Raw genomic sequence first — 20788 nt, forward strand, 5'->3', positions numbered from 1 at the left:
AAGCCTTTCATTGAACTGCCAAATAAACACATTGGTCCTCTCTTTCTGGCCGGACACGTGGCAGCACTTCTGCTATCATTTGTTTGTATTTAACAAAATAAAAGTGCAGACATAAGTGTACACATTAGTTTTTGACTCTCTCACTGAACTACACAGCCTCAGCATGTCTGTACTCTCTGCTCATATTGCCTTCATATTAAATCATTGTAACATTGCACACAAATCCTGCCTAACAAAAAAAGTCACTTCATTAGCATTCTAGTTCTTCATGTGAGTATACGGGCCAGAAGTAGGAGTGGCGTGGGCCGCAAGTGGCCCCCCGGGCCGCGAGTTCGACACCCCTGTTCTGCAGTATTGATCAGAATTTCATTAAACTTAAGAGAAAATGTAATACATTGTTTGAGAAAATGTATTTGGGTATAAAATTTTATTACAAGAGAAGATTAGGAAAATAGTGGGGCAGGCTTTAAAAAGCATTTGAACTATAACAAGAAGCCTCCGTGTCTCAATAACAAAGATGGTCCAAGGTACAAACCAGAATAGCAGCTTCAGACTCTTAAAGACTGTTAAGAACAGAGATACTAAGGCATATTTTGAAAAGTTACAATCACACACACATTCACACCATGCAAGTACGACTAAAAACAAAACGACGAGGCTCCTGTGTCTTTGAAAGCTCCTGTGTGTGTTGATTAGTGACTGGCTTCGTCATCACCTGAGGTCCTAGCTTAAGGATGAACCGCAGACAGGGCTGCTGGGTGCTTTCACAATGAGAGTCATTGAAATGTATTTCTCTTCTCTATAAAAGCTTATTCAGAAATGAGGGCAAAAAAGTAGAATAGTACAAAATCTGTGATCGCAGCAAAATGTAAAGAACACTTAACACACTTAAACATTAATGAAACATGAACGAGTTAAAGCAGACTAAGTCTTCTTCACCTCTCAGTCTCCAGCTGTGCTCTCTATGCTGTGCTACCAGCAGCCACCTCCATGTCTGAGGTCTGAAATGGGTTTATGGAGGTGGTCTCCATGGCCTGGTAAACGAGGAAGAGGAAAGTGGCCACGATGGCCAACAGGAAGAGCTTTATCCACAGAGACATGCTGCGCTGTGCTGCTTGGGTCTGCCCTGCAGGCGGGAGGCTGGAGGAGGTGGTTTTGGGTGGCAGGCTGGATACTCTGTTTACTGAGTAGCTCTGAGTGTAGGAGGAGATGCTGGTCTTGGTGGCTTTTGGAGAGAACAGGCTGTCATCACTCCACAGGTCACTGGATGTCACAGGGCGCCCTGCTGCTCCTCGGATGGGCCGGCGACAGGTGGCACTACAAGAGAAACATTTAAGATTTAATATTCACAGAGACCTCAGCTCGTCATGTAGAGCAGATAATGTACTGGACTTTCCACTGTTCTGAGTCTCGGTCAATCCAGTAACTGCTGTCAAAAAAAAATCCTTGTTATGACAGCACTTACTGACCCTGGCCATGCCAAGTTAAAAGACACTGTAGAGACTTCTGCTCCACTTACAATGCCATGGACTAGTATTTGGCCCCTTCACACTTGTTAAAGTAGTAATTTTAATATCTTTTACTTTCGCTCTGGGGTTCATGTCCTGCTTTCTGTGGTGCCAACTTTAGAAGATCTCTGAATATTTATTTTACTGCTGACTAAAAACATCAAACTTCATTTCCGGTAAGAAAAGAACAGCCGACTGCACTTACGTGATTCCCGCTGGACCGCTCCGGTCATTAAGAAAGAGCTCCTTCAGAACGTCTTTCTCGTCTACTTTTAGGGTTTGATCACTGGCTGCGATTTTCTCCACCTACACAGACAAGAGAAATCAAGGTTAAGCTGGGAAATGAACACACTGTTGGACAGTGTAGATGCACAGCCCATCGTGTCCTCCTCTGCCACTCACTTCTCCCCCTCGATGCCTCCCTTGGACATCGATCGCCTCATTTTGTGCCAACGAAGGAAAAAGCAACACCCTATCTGATGCTGCTGTCGCATACGGAGCACCACCCGCATTGCCTTACCCGGGACCTTTCAGTAAAACAAACATCTGGCTGAGTACCACGGGACTCTGGTCCCAAGTCCAAAACAGGCCAGCGAGTGTGCTCGTCTTCCCAGATAAACTGAGCTTTGCTTTATTCGTCCTTTTGTGGTTAAATCAATTCTTAATCTCTCAACTGTCTTGAGTTATCCAGAAATGTGACGATCCACAACACTTTCCGTGTCTCCCACTTCAAGCCGGTTCATTTCAGAGGGCTTGAGAAAGAAGACAACGTCACCTCTTTAGGTCTGTGAAGAAGTTTAAGTTCTCATCAAAGAGGCTGCTGGAGAGTCTCAGGCCTACAGCTGAACAGACAACATTGTATCCACACGATGGGTATAAAGGAGCTGTTATTAATTGACCTTTATAAACCCCGTTCATGCCTTTGCAAAGGTTTTAACTTTCTTTTAAATAAATCTCAGAAAGTCAGTTTGGTTTAGATATTCAAATGATTTTTCACAACATCTGCCACCCTCAGCCTGCTGCTGGCCTTCATCTGACAGAAAGTAAAGGACCTCAGTCTTTCTCGTAAAGGGTTCTGTGTTCTTAATGAAGTCCCGTTAATTTGTCAGTGGAACCCTTTGAAATTCAGATTATCTGGTAGCAGCATAAACCAGATTGACTTGAAGTTTGTCTTGAATTTTTTAAATTAAGAAAAGGAGATGGTGGTTTTATTACTTCAGCAGGAGGAAGTAAATTAAGTGAACTGCATATTGGAGACCACGCTATATTCATTAACTTCCCTTAATCTGATTACGGAGCAATGAGAGAACCTCCACAATATTCACAACTGTACTTACTGAAATCATGGCAACACTGGTAGAAATGAAATGGAAAAACACCTCAGCAGGTGCATGTGCAGTGCCTGAGCAGCAGGGGGTTCTGTTGCTACAACCAGCAGCACAGTATCAGATCACAGCACTCACATTACACTGCTGTTATTTCTTCAAATGAGTCTGGCCATGTTGCTCTTTAAGCAGCTTTGACTGTACAGACAGAGTGGGGAGAGGGCTAAAAGTGGACTGCTTCAGGTGGCTCCAGTAAACAAGGACACAAACAGACAGATATCACAGGCACTGTGGAGAAATTAATCCACATCATGTGGTTTGAGTGTGACTAGAAGCAAGCTGATCCACTGAAGCAGTCTCACACTGAGCTTGAGTGAGTGCACTTGAGCTTCGAGGATGAAGAAGATACCATGCCGTGTCAGAGGAAACTGTGATTAAAGGCAGCTGCAGGGGTCCCACTATATTACACTTACTACATCTGCATGATACGTCACAATGATCTGCTTCTTGCTGCCACATACAGCTTTGATCGCCAAAATCCAAAAAGTCCGGTCATTGGAACCATTCCACTTTCACTGATAGAGGAGCAGGGAGTCCTGTTCCTGAAGCAAAGACTTGTGGGTCACTTCCACACTTGTACTTTAGTTTTTCTGGTGCAGTATAAATTTCATTTCATATTCACGTACGTCTTTTCATACATGAATAAGAGCTCTATGAGAATTTAGCAGGTAAATTTTCAGCAGTTTCTCATATGTAGCACAGAGCAAGCGATACAGAGCCTGGTTCATTACAGGCCTTTTAAAGGATGCATGATGTGGTCCCTCCGAACTCCACACACAATACCCGTGGCCTTGCTCTCGGCTAGAAGCCTAATAGTCAAGAAGAACAGAACCATTAAAAACATGAGAACCTCTCTGAACGCACTTTCCGCTACAGTGCATTGACGGCATACAAAGTAAACATGGGTAAGAGCAGATTACCGTTGGATGCTATCAAGTAACGGACACCTAAGAGCCTCTTTGGGACTCCCCTCACCGCTTAGCCCGTTTCTAGGTGTGACACAAACAGAGTTGCAGCTTTAAAGAGTGACCAGCAGTGGAATTATGAACGGTCCGTGTCAAGCTGCTGCCGTCACAGATGAGTGGAAGCCATCACAGGGGGTCCCGGTGAGTAAGCGACATGCAGCTCTACTAACACAGCAGCCGGGCACTGACACAGAGCACCAGACATCCCTTTGTTCTGCTGCCAGTGACGGACATTGAGCGGAAAGAGTGACAGGTCTGTTCTCTGTAAGTGCGGTGAACACTCGTCTTACCGCAGCGTGCTGGCTGCGAGTGGACATGACCGTCTTCTCTCTGCTCCTCACTGTTCTCTCAACCACAGGAGCTGGTTCTGGTTCCTCCACAGGCTCTGGACCACCAGCTGCAATCACCTCTGGCAAAACGGACAGTCACACAAAACACTATTTAAAACATTTAATACCTTATTTATTCATTCATTTCCAATTTTTATTAATTATTGACACATTTAATTCATTATTTAATGATGCATCTCTTTAATTCATTTTGGCACTCCTGACCCTGCTGCTGTGTTCATGAATTAATTTTATTGGTCAGCCTCACCCATCAAAGTCAGGGGGCGGGGTTAACAAGACAGGTCAATCCTAGATAATCTGATTGCTTTGAACTGGTGGTAGAGATGTCGCTAGCTCTGCTAACAGCTGACAGAGTGTACCGAGCGCTCAGCCCTGGCGTTCCAGGTTAACTGTTTTTTACATTAACTGGTTAGATTTTGTTACATTGTCAAAAACATGTCCATTATGCTAGCAGTGTCCAAGAATTCTTTACCCCCTCCCCCCTGCAATGGCTCTGCGCCCATTGTTAGGGCATATAGTTCAGGTAGTAACTATATGCTATAAATCACAGAGCTGGATCAGGTGACCCTAGGTCTAGGCTGCTGGGGGATTCCCATGATGCACTGAGTGTTTCTTCTTCAGTCCCATTTTTCATTATGTGTTCATACACCTTTCTACGATGAATCATTAGTTATTAACCTCTGGCTCTCTTATACAGCGTCTCTTTGTCCTGTCTTCCTCCCCTAACCCCAACTGGACGCAGAAGATTGCTGCTCCTCGCTGAGCCTGGTTCTGCTGGAGAGTTCTTCCTGTTAAAAGGCGGTGTGGCCTTTTCATTCTCGCCAAAGCGCTTGCTCACAGTGGGTCATATGATTGCTCTCATTTTCTCTGTATTACTGAAGGCTCTTTACCTTGCAATGCTGCAGCCTTGAGGTAACTGTTGTTGTGGTTAAAACTGAAATAAAACTGAATTGAATTAACAAATTGACAACAAATTTTTTTCTTTATCTTTGGAGTCTTGGGAAGCTCCAGAGTCTGGAATTTGCAGGCAATTTGGAGCTCCTTTAATATGGCTATGTGGATATGTAGAAATACAGTAGTGAATTTTCTCCCGTGTGATGAGCTGGCTCTGGTTGATGTGATGGAGGACCGTCTTAAAGGAGAGATGATGGACCTCCAGCACTGCAACCTTTTCCTCAAAACCTCCAAGATAGTGGCAGACAAAGGTCAGGAGCTGGAGCTGCACTGACCCCATGCTACAGAAAGATGTCTGAATACATGCCTCAGCAGATCATGTGTTACACAACATAAAGCCCCCTTGAGGTAACTGTTGTTGTGATTTGGTGCTATATAAATAAAACTAAATTGCACCTGCTGTCTTGGAACGTCTGCCCCCCTCCTCCTTTCACGTAATGGTACGATCCCAGTCTGTATTTGATTGTGATATGATTGTGCCCCTCAAAATAAAGCCCCCACCTCTGCCTCCATGATTTTTCAGCAGGGCTGAAGATTCAGCCCCCACGTACTAACAGGCCATCAATAAATGACATATGAAATTATCTTGCAGGCCGGATACAACTGTATGAGGACATACGTTTGACATCTGTTCTACACACAACATCCCCTTCATCAACACACGATATCACATTTCTCATATAGGTGATGAGGGAACATTTCAAATCCAAGCACTCATTAAAGTGCAGCAGCGCTGAATGAGCTGCACCGTGGGTCCTTCCTACCGTCCTCCCTGTCACTGTAGAGGTCAGACTCTGAGCCTACGAGCATCAGCTGTGGTGGCGGAGGCTGTGGAGGCCCTTCATCCAGCAACTTTTGTAGCTTCTTCTCATACAGCTTCCGGGTGGAGGCTGGGAGGACAAGACAAGGGTGATGTTGTAGCAGTGAAACCAACCTGGTTAATCCAGTAATGGGAGAAGTATCTGTCCCCTTCCTAATTTTTTCAAGTTTCACTACAGCTCATAGAATAAATGCTGTTTGCAGACAGTCAAGCAAACTATAAGCAATCTCAGCAACCTTGCTGACGACCAAAGCAACAACGTTTTTGGTGCAACACCCTCTTTGCAACCAATTTTCCCCTGGGACTGTCTGCATCTGTCATTTTACAAATGCGCAGTGAGTGCAGTCTCTGTGCCCACTACGGTGTCTGCAATGGTGAGCAGGATTACACTCACCCACAATTGGCCCCACGTCTAGTCCACGCTCGAGCAGTTCATCCCTCAGGCTCTTGTCACTCAGCGCAGTCACATCAAGCTCAGTCGGTCGAACCTTGTCTGTTTTCCTGGTGGCTTTCTGTGGAAAACAGCAGGGCAGCACACAAAACAAATGATCAGAGCCAGAACGGAGCCAGCGATAGATTTTTTTTAGCCTGAAGGCAAATAATCACAAAGTAATGACTGACAAGAGTCACCTAACACAGTTTCATTTTCAAAGAACCAGCACACACACTGCTAAGTTCACCAAGCCATCAAAAATAAATTTAAAAAAATAAATTAAAAAATACTTAGACGTTAAGCAACATTAAAAATGAATACTGAATTATATACTCAGTTGCAGTGCCAGCCTCACACAGACACACACACCTACAGCTGGAGTAGTTAGCGTGCATCATGTTAAACTTTAGGACTGTCAGAGGTCAGTAAAGCTGCTGATTCAACAACACTCAAATATTAAATTGTTACCATAAACATTAACACTAACCATTGACAATTCCGATGTTTCCATGTGTTTTTATGTATTCGTATTGGTTAACAGACTTCAGTGAACAGGATTTACAAAGGGGTTATACATACAATAAAGAAGTTACCCGTTTTGTAGGTACCTTTATGACTCTGTGTTACTGTACCAACATGATCCCTAATCCAACCAATCTGTTGTTGGTCACTTAAAATATCTTTGTACATCTATTGTTATATATGCTTCTTTCTCTCCCCGAAGCTGATTTTATGGTCAAAGGTAGCACCTCCTCTCTGCCTGCAGACAGCTCTGTGGTCAGATGGAGGCAGTGTACAGTCTGTGGGCCACTCTGCTTGTGTTGTTGGTAAGTGAAGTTCTAAACCTGACAGTGCTGAAGTGAAACTCTGTGTTAGAAACAAGGAAACATATCGCTGCAGTCACTGCCTGTGCTTTTAGTGCTGGATTTCTTTCTTTTTTTTGCAGTTCTCTCCCTCGTGCTGAACCCCACTATCGCTCCTTCTCTATTCTGGCCCAACATTTTGAGACAATTATGTCATCTGGTTCAGGTGATGTGTAGTCAGGATCTTGGAAGAGTGCACAGGAGTGCGTCTCAGATGGGTGAAAAGCCCTCTCCCCCCCTCTGTCACCCGGAATAGTGTAGCAGAAGGACTCTGCTCATAACATGGGAACTCATGTGAACGACAGAAGTCAAACTGCAGAAATTTTCCAGAGCAGAAAGGTGGTTACCACCTGTAACGTTCTGGATAACACTGCTGTCACTGCACATAAGCAAAGCCTTTTTCAAAAATCCAGGAGTAGTATGCAGGAAGATTCGTTATTTTATGAATACTTCATTCCTAAACCACCGTTGAGCAGATGTGAAAACTTACTCATGTACACAAACACGTTCTTTAATTTCCTGAAAGGAAGCTGCCAGGGGAAATATTTAGGGAGGAGAATGGGACCGTCTGAAGATGCTGGAGGCGCTTCATCATAGTCTGAAGTTTTACTTAGCGGCTGACAGGAAATTACTTGTGAGGCCAGCATAGTGGCATGATGCTGTGTCTCCTAATTAACAAAACTAAAGGCAGCTCTGCCTTGGAGCAAATCAAATAAACGTACAGTAAATATGTTGCTGAATGCAGCAGCGACATCATACTTCTGAAGACTCAACAGGACAGCTGTCGATAGCTTGTTGGTGGACAGGAACCCTCAGCTTTCTTCTTAGCTAGGCGCTACATGGCTCCAAAGGAGCGTACATGTGTGTGTTGAATGCACAGCTATAAAAATGTGACTCCTGGTTATTGAAGTAGAATTTACGGTCAAGCAGAGCGACCACATTCGCTGTCCACTGTACTCCACGAACTGCCGTCTGTCTGCAGAGGGAGAGCAAAGCTCTAACATACAAAGAGCTGAAGTGAAACTCTGTATTAGAAACAATGACAATTGTGAAACAGCTGGATGTGAACCCAGCTGTTTCACAATCACAGCAGCAGCTCCAAAGACTGCAAGAGTGGAAGGAGGAGGAGGAGGAGGAGGAGGAGGAGAAGTGCCTCTGCAGACCACACCCTGGCCTTTACAGCCATAACTGAACTAAAGAGCTCACAGCTCTGTGGAACAAACTCACTGTGGACTCTCAGACTCTTCACAGAGTCCTGGACAGACGCTCACACATTCCTCACACTTTACAACAATCCATCCAAATCTCATTCAGACCAACATCTAATCTGAAAACATGAAGCTTTGCAGACTCGAAGAGTCACAGCGAGTATCCTCTTTCATGTCAGTCACTGAAAAATGTCAGGAATTCATTTTTGGGCACCTCCCTTTGCAGCCTGTAATCCCTCAGGTATGTGAGCAGCAGCTTTCACAAGATAAACGGCATCAACACTCTAGTGCCAAGACACCAACTATGCTGAGTCGGAGTTCTTCCTAGCAAAAGCATTTCCTCAATGTTCACAATGATAATGTAAGCAGCTGCAGGAAAACATCTGTCTGCTCCACCACCTAAACCATGAAACCGCACTAAACACTCACTGCAAGAGCCACAGCACATGGTGGCTCAGTTATAATAATGGATTGGATTTATATAGCGCTTTTCAAGGCACCCAAAGCGCTTTACAATGCCACTATTCATTCACTCTCACACATCACCTCTGCAATCATTATACTCTTATTGAAACATCAGGCCTTTGGACAACATGGAAATGTGTACTTTTTATAAAAACTACATACTAGTATCATCTAGTACTGCCTGTAGTTTTAAAGTGGGCACACATCCCACTCACTTTAAAAGTGGAAACGCGTAAGATGCACTGTTTCTGTTACAACCTGAACTGATCATCAATCTGCGTCACAGCCAAATTCAGCTATTTCATGAGAAACCCGCTAAAAAACAGGCTGGAGTGCCAGCCTCCCCAAGGGACAAAGCGGGAGGGCTGCTTCAGGAAGGATACCCTGCAGACTTCAACACCGCCTCCTGGTCTATAATAAAATGCTAAATAGTAGTGTCACTCCTGTTTTCAGACACTTTGCTCTGTCAGACCTGAACAGACATCAGTTCGAACACCTGCCAGTTTGTCCCATTTCCTCCTCAGCATCAGAACAAATCTCTTCCTGACTGAGTGCATGTCTGCCAGCTCCTCTAACCTCAAACTCTTTATCCCACCTACAAAAACGAGTAACCGCTGTGCACATGAGCGCGCTGATGCAGAGCTGAAAACTATCAAAAGGCTCTCGTTCCAGTTCAATGTAGTCGGCAGAAACCTTCATTCACAGATCTGTGTCTGTGTCTCTGTCTACATCTTTTCTGTATGTGCGCTAAAACTTTCTTCTGCGTCACGATGGAGAGTCCCCAGCTGCTGCGGGATTAGTAAGGATGGGGCTGGAACTGAAGCAAAGAAGGAAACTCTGTGGGGAGGTGAGACCTGTGAGACTGGTTTGTGGGAAGTGATCTGGATTTGCTCTGCGATTCATTCACGAGACTGCCTTATACTTTCAATCGGAATGACGTTTCCAGTTATGTCTGTGAGGAGAGAGCGCACGTTTCAATGTGAGCCGTGTCCGATGGATGTGTTCTGAACATCCGAAACTATGCTGCGAACATTTACAGTAGTTAACAGACGACGAGTTCAGAACGTGGATTTTGGTGGCTGAGTAATCCTGGTGGGTGTGGAAGTGTGCAAATGAGACGGGAGTGGGAGAGCACTTACTCTACCGGAGGAGCGGCTGGTGTCAGGCAGCGCGGGCGGAGGCAGCTCCTCGTCGCTGGAGAACGAGTCCGCAGCTGCAGCCGCGGGGCGTGTGCTTTGGCCGGCCAGCTTCGTAAGATACAGCTGCACGTACACGTCCTTCGTGGGGTTGCCGCTCGGGAGCTCCACGTTGTTGGCCAGCAGCTCGCTCTTTAGCTTCTCCTTGGTGAGCACAGAGGGGTCGCCCAGGTACTCCGGCATGTCGGCGAGAAGACGACCGGGCAACGGGTCAGCAAGTAACAGCTAGCAGAAAACAGCGGAGCCGCTGATGGCGGATCGGGCAACCAGCGCCGCCCACTGGACCGAACTGGCAGAGTAGTGTGTGCTTCAAAGAAGCACGTGGATATGAGCTGCTGTCTATCCTCTCGCTCCCTCCTCCTCTCGGGAGAAGGAAGGAATTAAAGTGGGAAGAAATGAGGAATGCTGCACGGTCCTGACCGGAAGTGGCAGTTGGTAAAGCCCACCTCCTTCCGCTACAAGCTGGGACTGATCAGAGCCAGAGGCTCAGTCACTGCGCAGAACTCATGCCCAGTGAAATCCAGCTCTTCATTCACAGACTGCTCACTGAGGAACTGGATACAGGAACACCATTAGATGTAATGTGATCATGTTAGACACGAAGATCCTTTTGGGTTCTGTCACTGAAAATTTGCTCAGATGTCACAGTTATGGATATTTGTGCTTTCTAGTTCACACCTGATGATCAGCTCTGTTGCAGAAGTCAGCCAGTGCTACATTATTTTATAGATTTAATTCTCTGAAACTGATGAACTATTGTTTACTCAATACAAAAAGTGTAGTTAGCAGAGAAACTCCCAGACCTTCCTCACCAGCAAACGTTATGGTTATGTTCTTTTCAGCATCTGGAGTGTGTATTTACAGTAAGCCTGCACATTTGGCAGGCGCGACGGTCAAGAAATAAAAGCTCAAAGTCCCTTTTTCTTTGTGCATTACTTTCAAATAAAAGTGTAATGCTCAGTTTATTTCATCACTGTGCACAAATGAAGACAGAAACCAAACAAGAAATAATCTCCTCTCCTTTGTCACAAAACAATATTAGCTTTGATTTGGACACTTTAGAACAACTTTAGATACTCAAGCAGAACACTGTAAAATACTCAAAGCAATGCTTCTTTAAGAAATGAAAGCCTCAGAACTTGAGCACTAACTCATTTATTCCTGTAACCATGAACAGAAAACAAGCCTTGGTCCAGCTCATCAAACACCTCAACACTGAAACCAAAACCGATGATGATGACGTCGTCGTGCAGTTTGGGGTTGGCGGCTCTACATTAATAGAAGTTAGAGGACAGACAGAAGTGGGCTGATCAGAGAGAAAGCAGGCAGCAACGAGCTCACACTCACAGCTCTACTGCTTCACTCTGCAGCCCATGGACTGTCGGTGTGCAGGTGAGTGGACTGATGCTGTGACAGACAGGCCAGTCTTAGTGTCCACATCAGTTCTGATGGATGAAAATGCTCTGGACTTGGCTCCTTTCGTGGATCTCGTTGAGGCTCCAGAAGGCGACGCCCTCTCCTCAGGCTTTGATCTCAGGGGTGGAGGTGTACAGCTGCTCAGGGTTCTCACTCCCCAGGTCCTCTGAGAAGGAAGTGAAGAACAATGTGATACATGACAGTGTAATATCATCGTATGTGTGTGTACACACACACACACACACACACACACACACACACACACACACACACACACACACACACACACATATGTATAATCATACTATGTTCTGTAAATATACACATACACAAACATTTTACATGCTGCCACAGTTTAAACTCGAGTATTTTCCATGTGGTCATGACATGGTTTGAAAAATGTGCTACGCTGTGGTATAACATCATATGGATAGTTCACAGAGCTCTGAGGTCAGAACAGATGACTGGTCAGCAGCAGCACCGCCTCACAACCTTTGTCTCTTGTGCATATACAGTGCACAACACCACACAACTGAAACAGTGTTGCCAAAGACTGCTTTGTATTGCTCTAATCTTTATAAAAACTTTGCTGTCATTACAGTAACAGTGCAACAGTGTAACTGAATCCAGATGAAAGCATGAACACGTGTCATCAGTTCAGAGTTCAGACTTACCAGGAAGGACACACTTCCACAGGCCGTAGGTTTTTCCCACCGCTGTCTGCCACAGTCGGAGAGTGCCGTCCTCCGAGCCGCTCGCATACAGCTCCCCGTCAGGACTGAAGCGAACACAATGCACCGGACCAAAGTGCCCCTTGTAGGATTCTGCAGACACATGAGCAGCAGCACCATCAGTTTCCGATTGGTCTATGAAAACATAAAGGAGTAACTGACCAAAGAATCAGGGTTTAACCTTTTTTTTTTTTTTTACATTTACAGATAAGTAAGTAGATCCTGTCATGAACTGAGCTGAGCTGGTCAAACAGCGAGTTTAAAAACAAAACAAAAAAAAACAACCCCCTCTCTCTCTAGTGACAGCAGAACAGAAACGTTGGGATATGTGAAACTGAAATGAAAACAGAACCTCGTGAACCCAGATGTTTTTAAATTAGTCTCCTGCTCTAGCACGCTGGCAACACATGTTTTTCATTACGCTCATTTTGAATTTGATCTCAGCAACACATTGGCAGCAAAAGACTGGGGGAAGAAAAAAAACAAACAAAAAAAAGAATCAGCTCGTGGAATGTCCTGGTCAGGAACACGAGTGGGAATGAAAAGATCATTTCTGTTAGAGAGCCAGAGGTTCACATTCAGTAAAAACTGTATCGTGTACAGACTACGACAATCTGGTGACGTCTCTGTGTGCAAGGGACAAGGCCAGACATAAGTATTGGATAGCTGAGACATTCAGGGCTCAGCGGAAAAGTGAGAAAAGTCAGCAGCTGGTCCCCTCAGCAGTTAAAAGAAGCGAGGATGGTGCACAGGGGGAAACACAGCCCTGTCCTCTCTTCCACAGTTGTGTGGCTGCCATCAAATTCAAAATGAACGGTTTGCTCAGTGCGATTATTCAATATGTTTCCTAGGTTCTGTTGTGAATAAAATACGAGTTTATGACTTGCATTTATTCTGTATTGACAGGTTCTGTTTCTAATTTCATTAAAGGAGTCAGACTGCTCCTCTTCATGATACAATGGAGCACTCTGCTGCTCACCCAGCTCTTCCTTAGTGCTGTAGTCAAACTTGTAGAGCTTGAAGTCATCACCACCGGCAACAAAGAAGTCCTTTTCTGGATGCAAGGAGGCTGAGTTGATAGGAGCTGGGGCCTCCACAGTCTTGATCAATTCCAAGCTTGATAATATTAATAAAAATAGAAACAAATTTAAATTATAAATGATGAATGCTTAATCAATAACAAAGTCAGTAATAAATCAGCATTAATAGAGGTGGTGGATGCCCTCTGTTTTATACACGTCACTCATTGACAATGAACGGGTGTGGCTGCAGGCTGACCTCAGAGCGTTGTAGAAAGCGATGGTCTTTCCATACGTGATCACAAGAATCTGTCCATCAGCTACGTACTCCATGCTGCTCACGGACGTGTCAAAGGTCAGTGTTTTCACCTCCTCCATGGAGCTCCTGTCCCACAGCCTACACACATGAACAGAGTGGTTGCTATGTCTACTGTCAGAAGTGAGAGGTAAGACGGGTGAGGGCGTGTGTCACAGTGCACTGACCGGATGGTTTTGTCGTCAGCAGCAGAGAGGATCTGCTGATCGTTGTTGCACCATAGAGCCTTTTTTATGGCCGACGTGTGGCCCGAAATTTCCTGTGGAGCTGACAGGGACACAGAAGCAACAGCCAGACACATTATACCACACCCAGAATCACTTCCTCCTGGTTTAGTGCCTCAGTAAACATCACATTGCAGGCTACCTCTACACCTGCTATAGCTCAACCTTTGACCTTCAGGGCATAAAATTTCATAACTGCATTTTCTTCTTTGGGGCATATCTAGGTTTTGACGTGTCCAGGATCTTTCTGTGAGGTTACAGTGAGCTGTGAACTGCTCCAAGCTGTGCTGACAGTAACCATCTGCTCACTGTAAACAAGTGATCGATAAAGGCAACTTCCTCCACCAGCACAGACGGCACCTTCTTCATGAGTTACCATAGTAACACCTGCTGCTGTGGAAGTTTTCACAATAAACTGTTACATTGTATATAATTATTTACACTTGATGAATTTGTCAGCTTCATCTCAAAAGAGTGATCATGCAGATCATTTTGTGATTTTACCAAGTCTTACTGTGTGTTCCAGCACAAACCAATGCTGCCGGCTGCTGTATAACCACCCACACAGCTCTGCAGTACATGCAGCAAGTGGCTAGTAATGGTCTAGCGACAGTACATATGGATATGTGGGAGCATGTACTGGTCATATGGTCCACACATACACGTGTGTGCATGAGCATGTCCACTTACCTGCTTCAGGGCTGCTCAGGTCATAGATACGCAGCAGTTTGTCGTTACCTCCAGTTAGCAGGCAGTTGCTGTCCTGTCAAAAAGAAGCACGTATTCATGGGAGGCTCTTCACTCCCACCCAACAAGCACAGAGAGTAAAGCTAGATTTATAATCCTGCACATGTGTCATTTTGCAAACAGTTTTCAGTTGTAAGAGGAGTGAGGGCGTGGGGGCTTGTCACTAGGGATGGGTATCGTTTAGGTTTTATCCGATACCGGTGCCAAATCGGTACTTTTGAAACGGTGCCGGTGCTCAAACGGTGCTCAAACCGGTGCTTAAAGAATGGAGAACACAAAATTGGTCCAAAAACCTCTCATGTTCAGCTGTTTTTTGTAAAAATATAACAATGTGTGCCTTTTCTGCAGCTATGGGGCATATATGGTATCACTCTTGGCTGGAAGCAGTGCTTAAACAATGGAAAAAACACAAACTTTGTCCTAAACCTCATGTTTAACTGTTTTCCACTTTTTCTTTGGTCATTTTAGCCTTTTTAGCCAGGGTGAAGGGAGTATCTGCCATTAAACAAGAAGACAGCAGCATGTAGCTATGATGATGTTTGCTAGTTCACCTTACATGCATTAATGTAATAACGTGGTTAGCCTACTCACGCAGAGAAGAACGGCTGCTGCTGCCATCATCATCCGTCATCATTTCTGCTACACTGGCAGGGCTAGGGGCCAGGACTCTCCTCTTCGTGTTTTTGGGGGATGTTGCATAACAGGCAACCCACCCGCAGTAGATGTGCTCGGTGTGAGGTCTCGCAGCAAGCTATCAAATACGGCGCATTTCTGGGCTTTTAAAAAAACCGCTATGCGTCGCCAGGTGTTTCATCGGATTTGAGGTGTTACCTCCTTTGACAGTATCACAGTATCAGCTTAAAGCACTTGTTGCAGGCTGCTGAGTTTGCATATTTTGCTATGAAGTACAGCCAGACTTTTAACCGCTTCGCCTTGGACATTTTTAATCTGTAGCTCTGCTTTAACAGAACGTACGTACGTACCTGGCCCCGCCTACTATCCTCGGAAACGTAAAATGATTGGCTAGAATCTAAAGTGTATCACAGCTCAGGAAAAAAAAAAGCACCGAAATAAAGCACCGAAATGTACGTTGCTTTTCGGTCTGGTTACTACCGTTTATGTCAGAACCGGTGCCACACCGGTACCCATCCCTACTTGTCACCCATGTGAGACATGCTACCGAATGTTGATTGGTTGATAAGTGAGCCGGAATAGAGCAGGAAGCTATAGCAGAGTTCAATGAGGACGAGGCAAAACGCAAAAAACAAGCTCAAAAAACAAAGCATGAAAAGCACAGATAGTGACACATTTCATTGTTCCACAGAGCTGTGAGCGATATAGTGAAGTTATGGCTGTAAAGGCCAGGGCATGGTCTGCAGAGGCACTTTTCTCCTCCTCCTCTCGCAGTCTTTGGAGCTGCTGCTGTGATTGTGAAACTGCTGAGATCCCACCGAGACTCAGACACAGGAGCTTGCCACTTCATGTGCCCTCCATATCTCTCACTTTGTCAACCAGTATCCAAACGTCATCATTGAATCCCTCTCATTTTCTGTGGGTTCTCTACCTTGTTTGTGTGTGTGTGTGTGTGTATTTGTATAATATTTATTTTTTCACTTTGAAAGTGAAGTTTTTGTGGGTAAACACTTGCTCTGAGTTCTTTAAGTGTGGTGCTTTATTCAAAATTCATGGTGCCCCAAATGTGTCCATCTGAGTACACTATTCTAGAGTTCACCAGGAGTGGGAGAACTTCTAAGTGATTCTTAAGGTGTTTTCACAGCTGTGCGCTTAGTTCATTTAAATCAACGTGATTCAACCCCGATCAGAACCAACTACCCAAACCTCTACATTACAAGCTTGAGCTAAAAAAAGGTTATGTAGCCATCTCCTGATGATTGCTCAATCATCCAGGTAAGAAAATCCCACAAACGTTTTCAGTGGGAGAAACGTTTTTTCAGACTGATGAACAGAATGCTTTGTATTCTGGGACGGAACAAGGTACTACAGATGTGCAAAGGTCTGTACGGGCTAGAAGCTACCTGTGAAATGAATGTAAATTCTCCAAGTTTTCCAATAATACACAACACAGCACTTTCTTCCATCCCAGACACATCTAGCCAATGAGCAGACTGAACATTCTCACGCGGTTTGTAGTGTTGCATTTTGGCTCGAAAAGCTACAAGTTTGCAAACTCATCAAACAATTCAGACCAGAGGAAACCAACTATAGGTGAGAAAACACCTCACGCACTACAATAGGTTATCCAGATAATCTGTTTGCTTTTGAAGGCAATACTGTAACATGCATCCGGTGAATCTTTGCAAACAGCATATTTAACTAATATTTATTACGAGGCACCGCGTGCCTGACATTGTAACTGGAGCTGAACACTGCTAAAGCTTTGGCCCTAGAATCACTACGGGCATGCAGGCTCAAATGTTTACTTAAACATTTGAGCTTAAATCTTAAATCTTTTACTAAATGGTGATTTGAACTTGAGCAGGCCAGGGCCTGTTAACTTCTGGTTAGTGATCAACATTGACAAAGAACTTGTTTCACAGCACTGACTGGACTAAAATGTTACCTTATCAACTGTATTCTGTTCTTGGTGAAAGGTGTGCATCAATTTAAACCCACAAGTAGAGAAACACATACAGAAACACATGATGAAGTGCACTGACCTGAGTAAAGCTGACAGTTTTCACAATGTGTTTGTGTGCCAGAGACAGGACCTCATCTCCACTCACTGCATCCCACACCTTTCTGCAAAAGTCCACAAGGGAGCTGTTAACAGTGACCTCACACTGGGTGTGTGTGTGTGTGTGTGTGTGTGTGTGTGTGTGTGTGTGTGTGTGTGTGTCAGTGTAATATGTGTGAATGCAGAGGCTGCTTTATACAAGAGACAAAGTCAGAAGACACATATATGCAGAAAACTCATTCAAAGCTCAGTGTGCAAAACTGTTTCCTCTGTGACATACATGTGATAGAACAAGTCAGAGCCTCGTCTTACAAATCAGTGAGAATGACGGGTACATCAATATATTGGCTTATAACAGACTCTTGGAAAATAAGAACATTTAGCGGGACTAAAGATTTAGCTGTTGTGTCACTGAATTGTCCTTGCTTTGCTGGAACAAAGGGATAGATAAGAATGAAATAATAGGCGCAGCAAGATATTCTATTGTCCACAGAGTTCAGCTCATGATCACACTAATAAAAATGGCTTTACTTTATTCAGTGTAAAGCTTTTTCTTAGAAGGATGCTGGGAAAGCAAGGGTCACCATGGTGACCATGTCTATCACAAAGGCATGTGGGCTACGTCACTGCTATAGCCAAGCTAGAAAGGTCCCTGAAGCTTGTACTAGCACTCACATCTAAGTGATCGATTTTCAATACCATAGCATGAAGCAAAACAGCCGTTTAAGGTTATCCTGAAATGAAATGAGACCAGATCACACATGAACTGAGGTTTCAGAGTACATACAACAATACAACACTGCCAATGGATGCATGACAGATTATCCACAGAGAGGAGCACTGAGGATAACTGCCTCTTTCAGGCTAGTTTAGTCTGAGTGTGTGAACTCACGCTGTGAAGTCGGCAGCAGCAGTCGCTGCTTTGGTGGCGTCTGTGTTTAGAGTGGCTCCCCAGACAGCGCCCTTGTGACCCAGAAACGTTCCTATCCAGTCCCCTGTGTCTCCCTGGCGCAACATGGGCTTGCCATCTGATGGAGAGAAGCAGAGAGGATGTGAGCATCACAGTGTAACGGCAGGGGGCAGTAAGGATAATCCACAGGTGTCTGCTAGGTCCTGCTGACCGTGCGACAAGCAGGGGTCACTGACTTCTAGGGTGACATTTGGTTGTTGCTAGGTAAAATTGGTTGTAAAGAGTTGGTACTGCATTGAAAACCTCCTTGCGGTTGCTCTTTTTGCTAGCAGACTGCCACGTCACAGTTTGTATGGAACATGCAGACTTGTCTGCAAGCACTTGCCAATTAGTTGCTAAGTGGTAGTGAAAGTTAAGAGTGCAGTGCAAACAAAAAGCAAAAGCTGCATCTTTTGCAATGTGTTGGTTTAACCCCGGAACAGTTAGGCACAACCTTGACACTGAAGGCACACTTTCACTGTTCAGAAAATGTTTGCCTTCAGTTGTAACAGCTTCACTACTGCTCACTTCAATACTGATTAGTTGGTGAGTCAGCATCCTCCATGCAAGCTATTAATAAATGACTCTTCCTAAAAGAAAGAAAAGGAAAAAAATGAACTTAACCTAGTAAATCTAGGAATAGGAACACTGTTTGCTCTCAAACACCATCTTTCTCAGGGCTGTTTAGTTGCAGATCTGTAGCAACTCAGTGACATGAATACCATCTGACAGCCCAGAGACGATCATTATCTGATCATGGACTTTAGGACATGATCAGATAATGATAAACAGGATGTAATCTTTTCTATACTTTTTCAACAAAGTTGTACAATTCGAGATCAAACTTTAGGAGGAAGGTAAACCATCAGTAGTTAAGCTAGCCGCATGTGCCTCTCTCTCTCTCAGGCTCACACACATATGCGCCCCCGAGCGCACACAGACACACTTAATGACACCAGAAAACAATACAAAGACACAAAGTCAATCAATGGAAGAACATCATGTTTTATAAAGGGCTCATTTTAAAGCCCAACCCGCAACAGACCACGTCCAGAAGTAACACCAGATTCTCACAGGCTACTTTATGTTCATAGTCCTGCCAACACCTCTCACCCTTGCAGGCGCTGATGAGGAAGTATCCATAAGGAGTAATTCCACTGAAGGCCAGGTCCACCACAGGCCGGGTGTGACCGGAGCAGGTGAGGGGAGTCTGTCTCATCGCCATGGTCCTCCGGCCGGCCGGGAGACGGTTTGCACTGATAGAGGAGACGGTTGGATGCTAGCGGCTAGCTAGCAAGCTAGGAAAACTAGCGGAGTAGAAGGAAAACAAGATAACAAGCTAGCTTTGTAGGTTATGTTCCGTTGGATAGCAGTTAGCTGCTGCTCACACTGTGAATCAGAAAGAATAAACTGTAGGTCTGTCGTACAGCTCTACCTTCCAGCGAAGGAACGGCTACCGTGCTAATAGCTACAACATTGCAACTAACTAGCAACGTGCGACACGGCCAAACAACCATAGAGACGACGATGTTGCCGGTGTGTTACGCCAGTTCCGCTAATCATGACGATAACACTTCCGATGCCTTTCATAGTAAAAGTGTCATCGCTTCTAACGGACATTGATACTTTTAAAATTTTGATTGAACAAATATTGAATAAAGGCTTCTTCAGCAGTGCTGAGAGAAATGTTGATATCGATCTGTTATCAAGTAAAAACGGACAGTAATGTCCATACCAATACCTTTCACCCATAAAGGAGGCTTATGTGGGGGAGAGCAGTGTGTCATTATTTATTAGATGTATAATTATTTAATGGCGCTTCTATAGTTGAAATGTTCTATAAATATCTATCGTTATTATCAATACCTGGGTTGATCTACCCACCACTATTCTTCATGAGCTACCTGTCAGCTCGTTTTCGTTTTCAGACTTTAACTCAGACTTTTCATCGTGTAAAAGACACAGTTAAACGTTGTGACATGGAAGGCATCAAAGCTACTTTGTAAACAGGACTTATACTAATATTTCAAACAGAGATTGATTGTTTATTTGTATTACTTATGTATGTAATATTATCACAGCACGTAGTGTCAGTGTTACTTGGATGAGCGCACTTCAAGAGCCCGTGAAAGCTCTAAGGCTGTAAAAGACGTGCAGCTGTATGCGAATGCTTTCTAGTTTTTAGTGTTGAGGTACCGGCAGATCTCACACCAGGAATGAAACTATTAAAACTCTTTGTTTCGTTCGCCCCCATAAAACAGAAATAATGTATTTATACTCTTACCTCCAGAGGGCGCTGAGTGCATGGATGTAAACGCTCAGTGTGCAGCAGGATGACAGGGAGAGAGGAAGGTGCCTTGCTTCACGGCTGCAGGCAGAGATGGCGTCCTGCTGCCGGTGAATAAGCAGAAAAACCAATCAGAGGGAGGAGAGAGAGGACGCATCTTTCCGAGCATCGCACGGCTGAGGATACTCCCGCTGCGATGGCAGCAGCGCTGTGAAAGCCGTGGATGCTCGCTGGTGCTGTTTGAGTTGCAGGACGTT

General features: G+C 44.7%; 2 protein-coding genes across 4 annotated transcripts; both read right to left on the reverse strand.

The window, feature by feature from the left end:
* Positions 1–408: 408 nt before the first annotated feature.
* tmpoa (thymopoietin a) lies at positions 409–10684 on the reverse strand. 2 transcript variants are annotated; one of them, XM_004564771.3, is made up of 6 exons: positions 10091–10675; positions 6377–6494; positions 5927–6052; positions 4149–4267; positions 1714–1814; positions 409–1317 (listed from the first exon to the last, which is right to left on the reverse strand). In XM_004564771.3, the coding sequence occupies exons 1-6, from the start codon at positions 10328–10330 to the stop codon at positions 963–965; spliced, it is 1059 nt and encodes a 352-aa protein (XP_004564828.2). In that variant the 5' UTR covers positions 10331–10675; the 3' UTR covers positions 409–962. The 2 variants fall into 2 exon arrangements, with proteins under 2 accessions (XP_004564828.2, XP_004564829.2); XM_004564772.3 differs by lacking the exon at positions 5927–6052 and having other exon boundaries at positions 10091–10684.
* A 381-nt stretch (positions 10685–11065) lies between these two features.
* strap (serine/threonine kinase receptor associated protein) lies at positions 11066–20627 on the reverse strand. 2 transcript variants are annotated; one of them, XM_012922869.3, is made up of 10 exons: positions 20529–20627; positions 19358–19551; positions 18188–18323; positions 17279–17360; positions 14544–14616; positions 13797–13896; positions 13573–13710; positions 13274–13410; positions 12238–12429; positions 11066–11729 (listed from the first exon to the last, which is right to left on the reverse strand). In XM_012922869.3, exons 2-10 carry the CDS (start codon positions 19467–19469, stop codon positions 11668–11670), a joined length of 1032 nt encoding a protein of 343 aa, XP_012778323.1. In that variant the 5' UTR covers positions 19470–19551; positions 20529–20627; the 3' UTR covers positions 11066–11667. The 2 variants fall into 2 exon arrangements, with proteins under 2 accessions (XP_012778323.1, XP_004564827.1); XM_004564770.5 differs by lacking the exon at positions 20529–20627 and having other exon boundaries at positions 12238–12387; positions 19358–19809.
* Between the last annotated feature and the right edge of the window lie 161 nt (positions 20628–20788).

This window comes from Maylandia zebra, linkage group LG15 (genome assembly GCF_041146795.1).
Source record: "Maylandia zebra isolate NMK-2024a linkage group LG15, Mzebra_GT3a, whole genome shotgun sequence".
Taxonomy (NCBI): domain Eukaryota; kingdom Metazoa; phylum Chordata; class Actinopteri; order Cichliformes; family Cichlidae; genus Maylandia; species Maylandia zebra.

Coding starts and splice junctions, on each gene's coding strand:
- tmpoa (XM_004564771.3), bottom strand. CDS start 10,330: ATGCCGGAGTACCTGGGCGACCCCTCTGTGCTCACCAAGGAGAAGCTA. Junction 1,815..4,148: donor CTCGCAGCCAGCACGCTGCG/GTAAGACGAGTG, acceptor TTGTCTGTGTAG/GTGGAGAAAATCGCAGCCAG. Junction 1,318..1,713: donor AGCGGTCCAGCGGGAATCAC/GTAAGTGCAGTC, acceptor TTTCTCTTGTAG/TGCCACCTGTCGCCGGCCCA.
- strap (XM_012922869.3), bottom strand. CDS start 19,469: ATGGCGATGAGACAGACTCCCCTCACCTGCTCCGGTCACACCCGGCCT. Junction 13,711..13,796: donor GCTGACGACAAAACCATCCG/GTCAGTGCACTG, acceptor TCATGTGTGTAG/GCTGTGGGACAGGAGCTCCA. Junction 11,730..12,237: donor GTGGAAGTGTGTCCTTCCTG/GTAAGTCTGAAC, acceptor CTTCCTTCTCAG/AGGACCTGGGGAGTGAGAAC.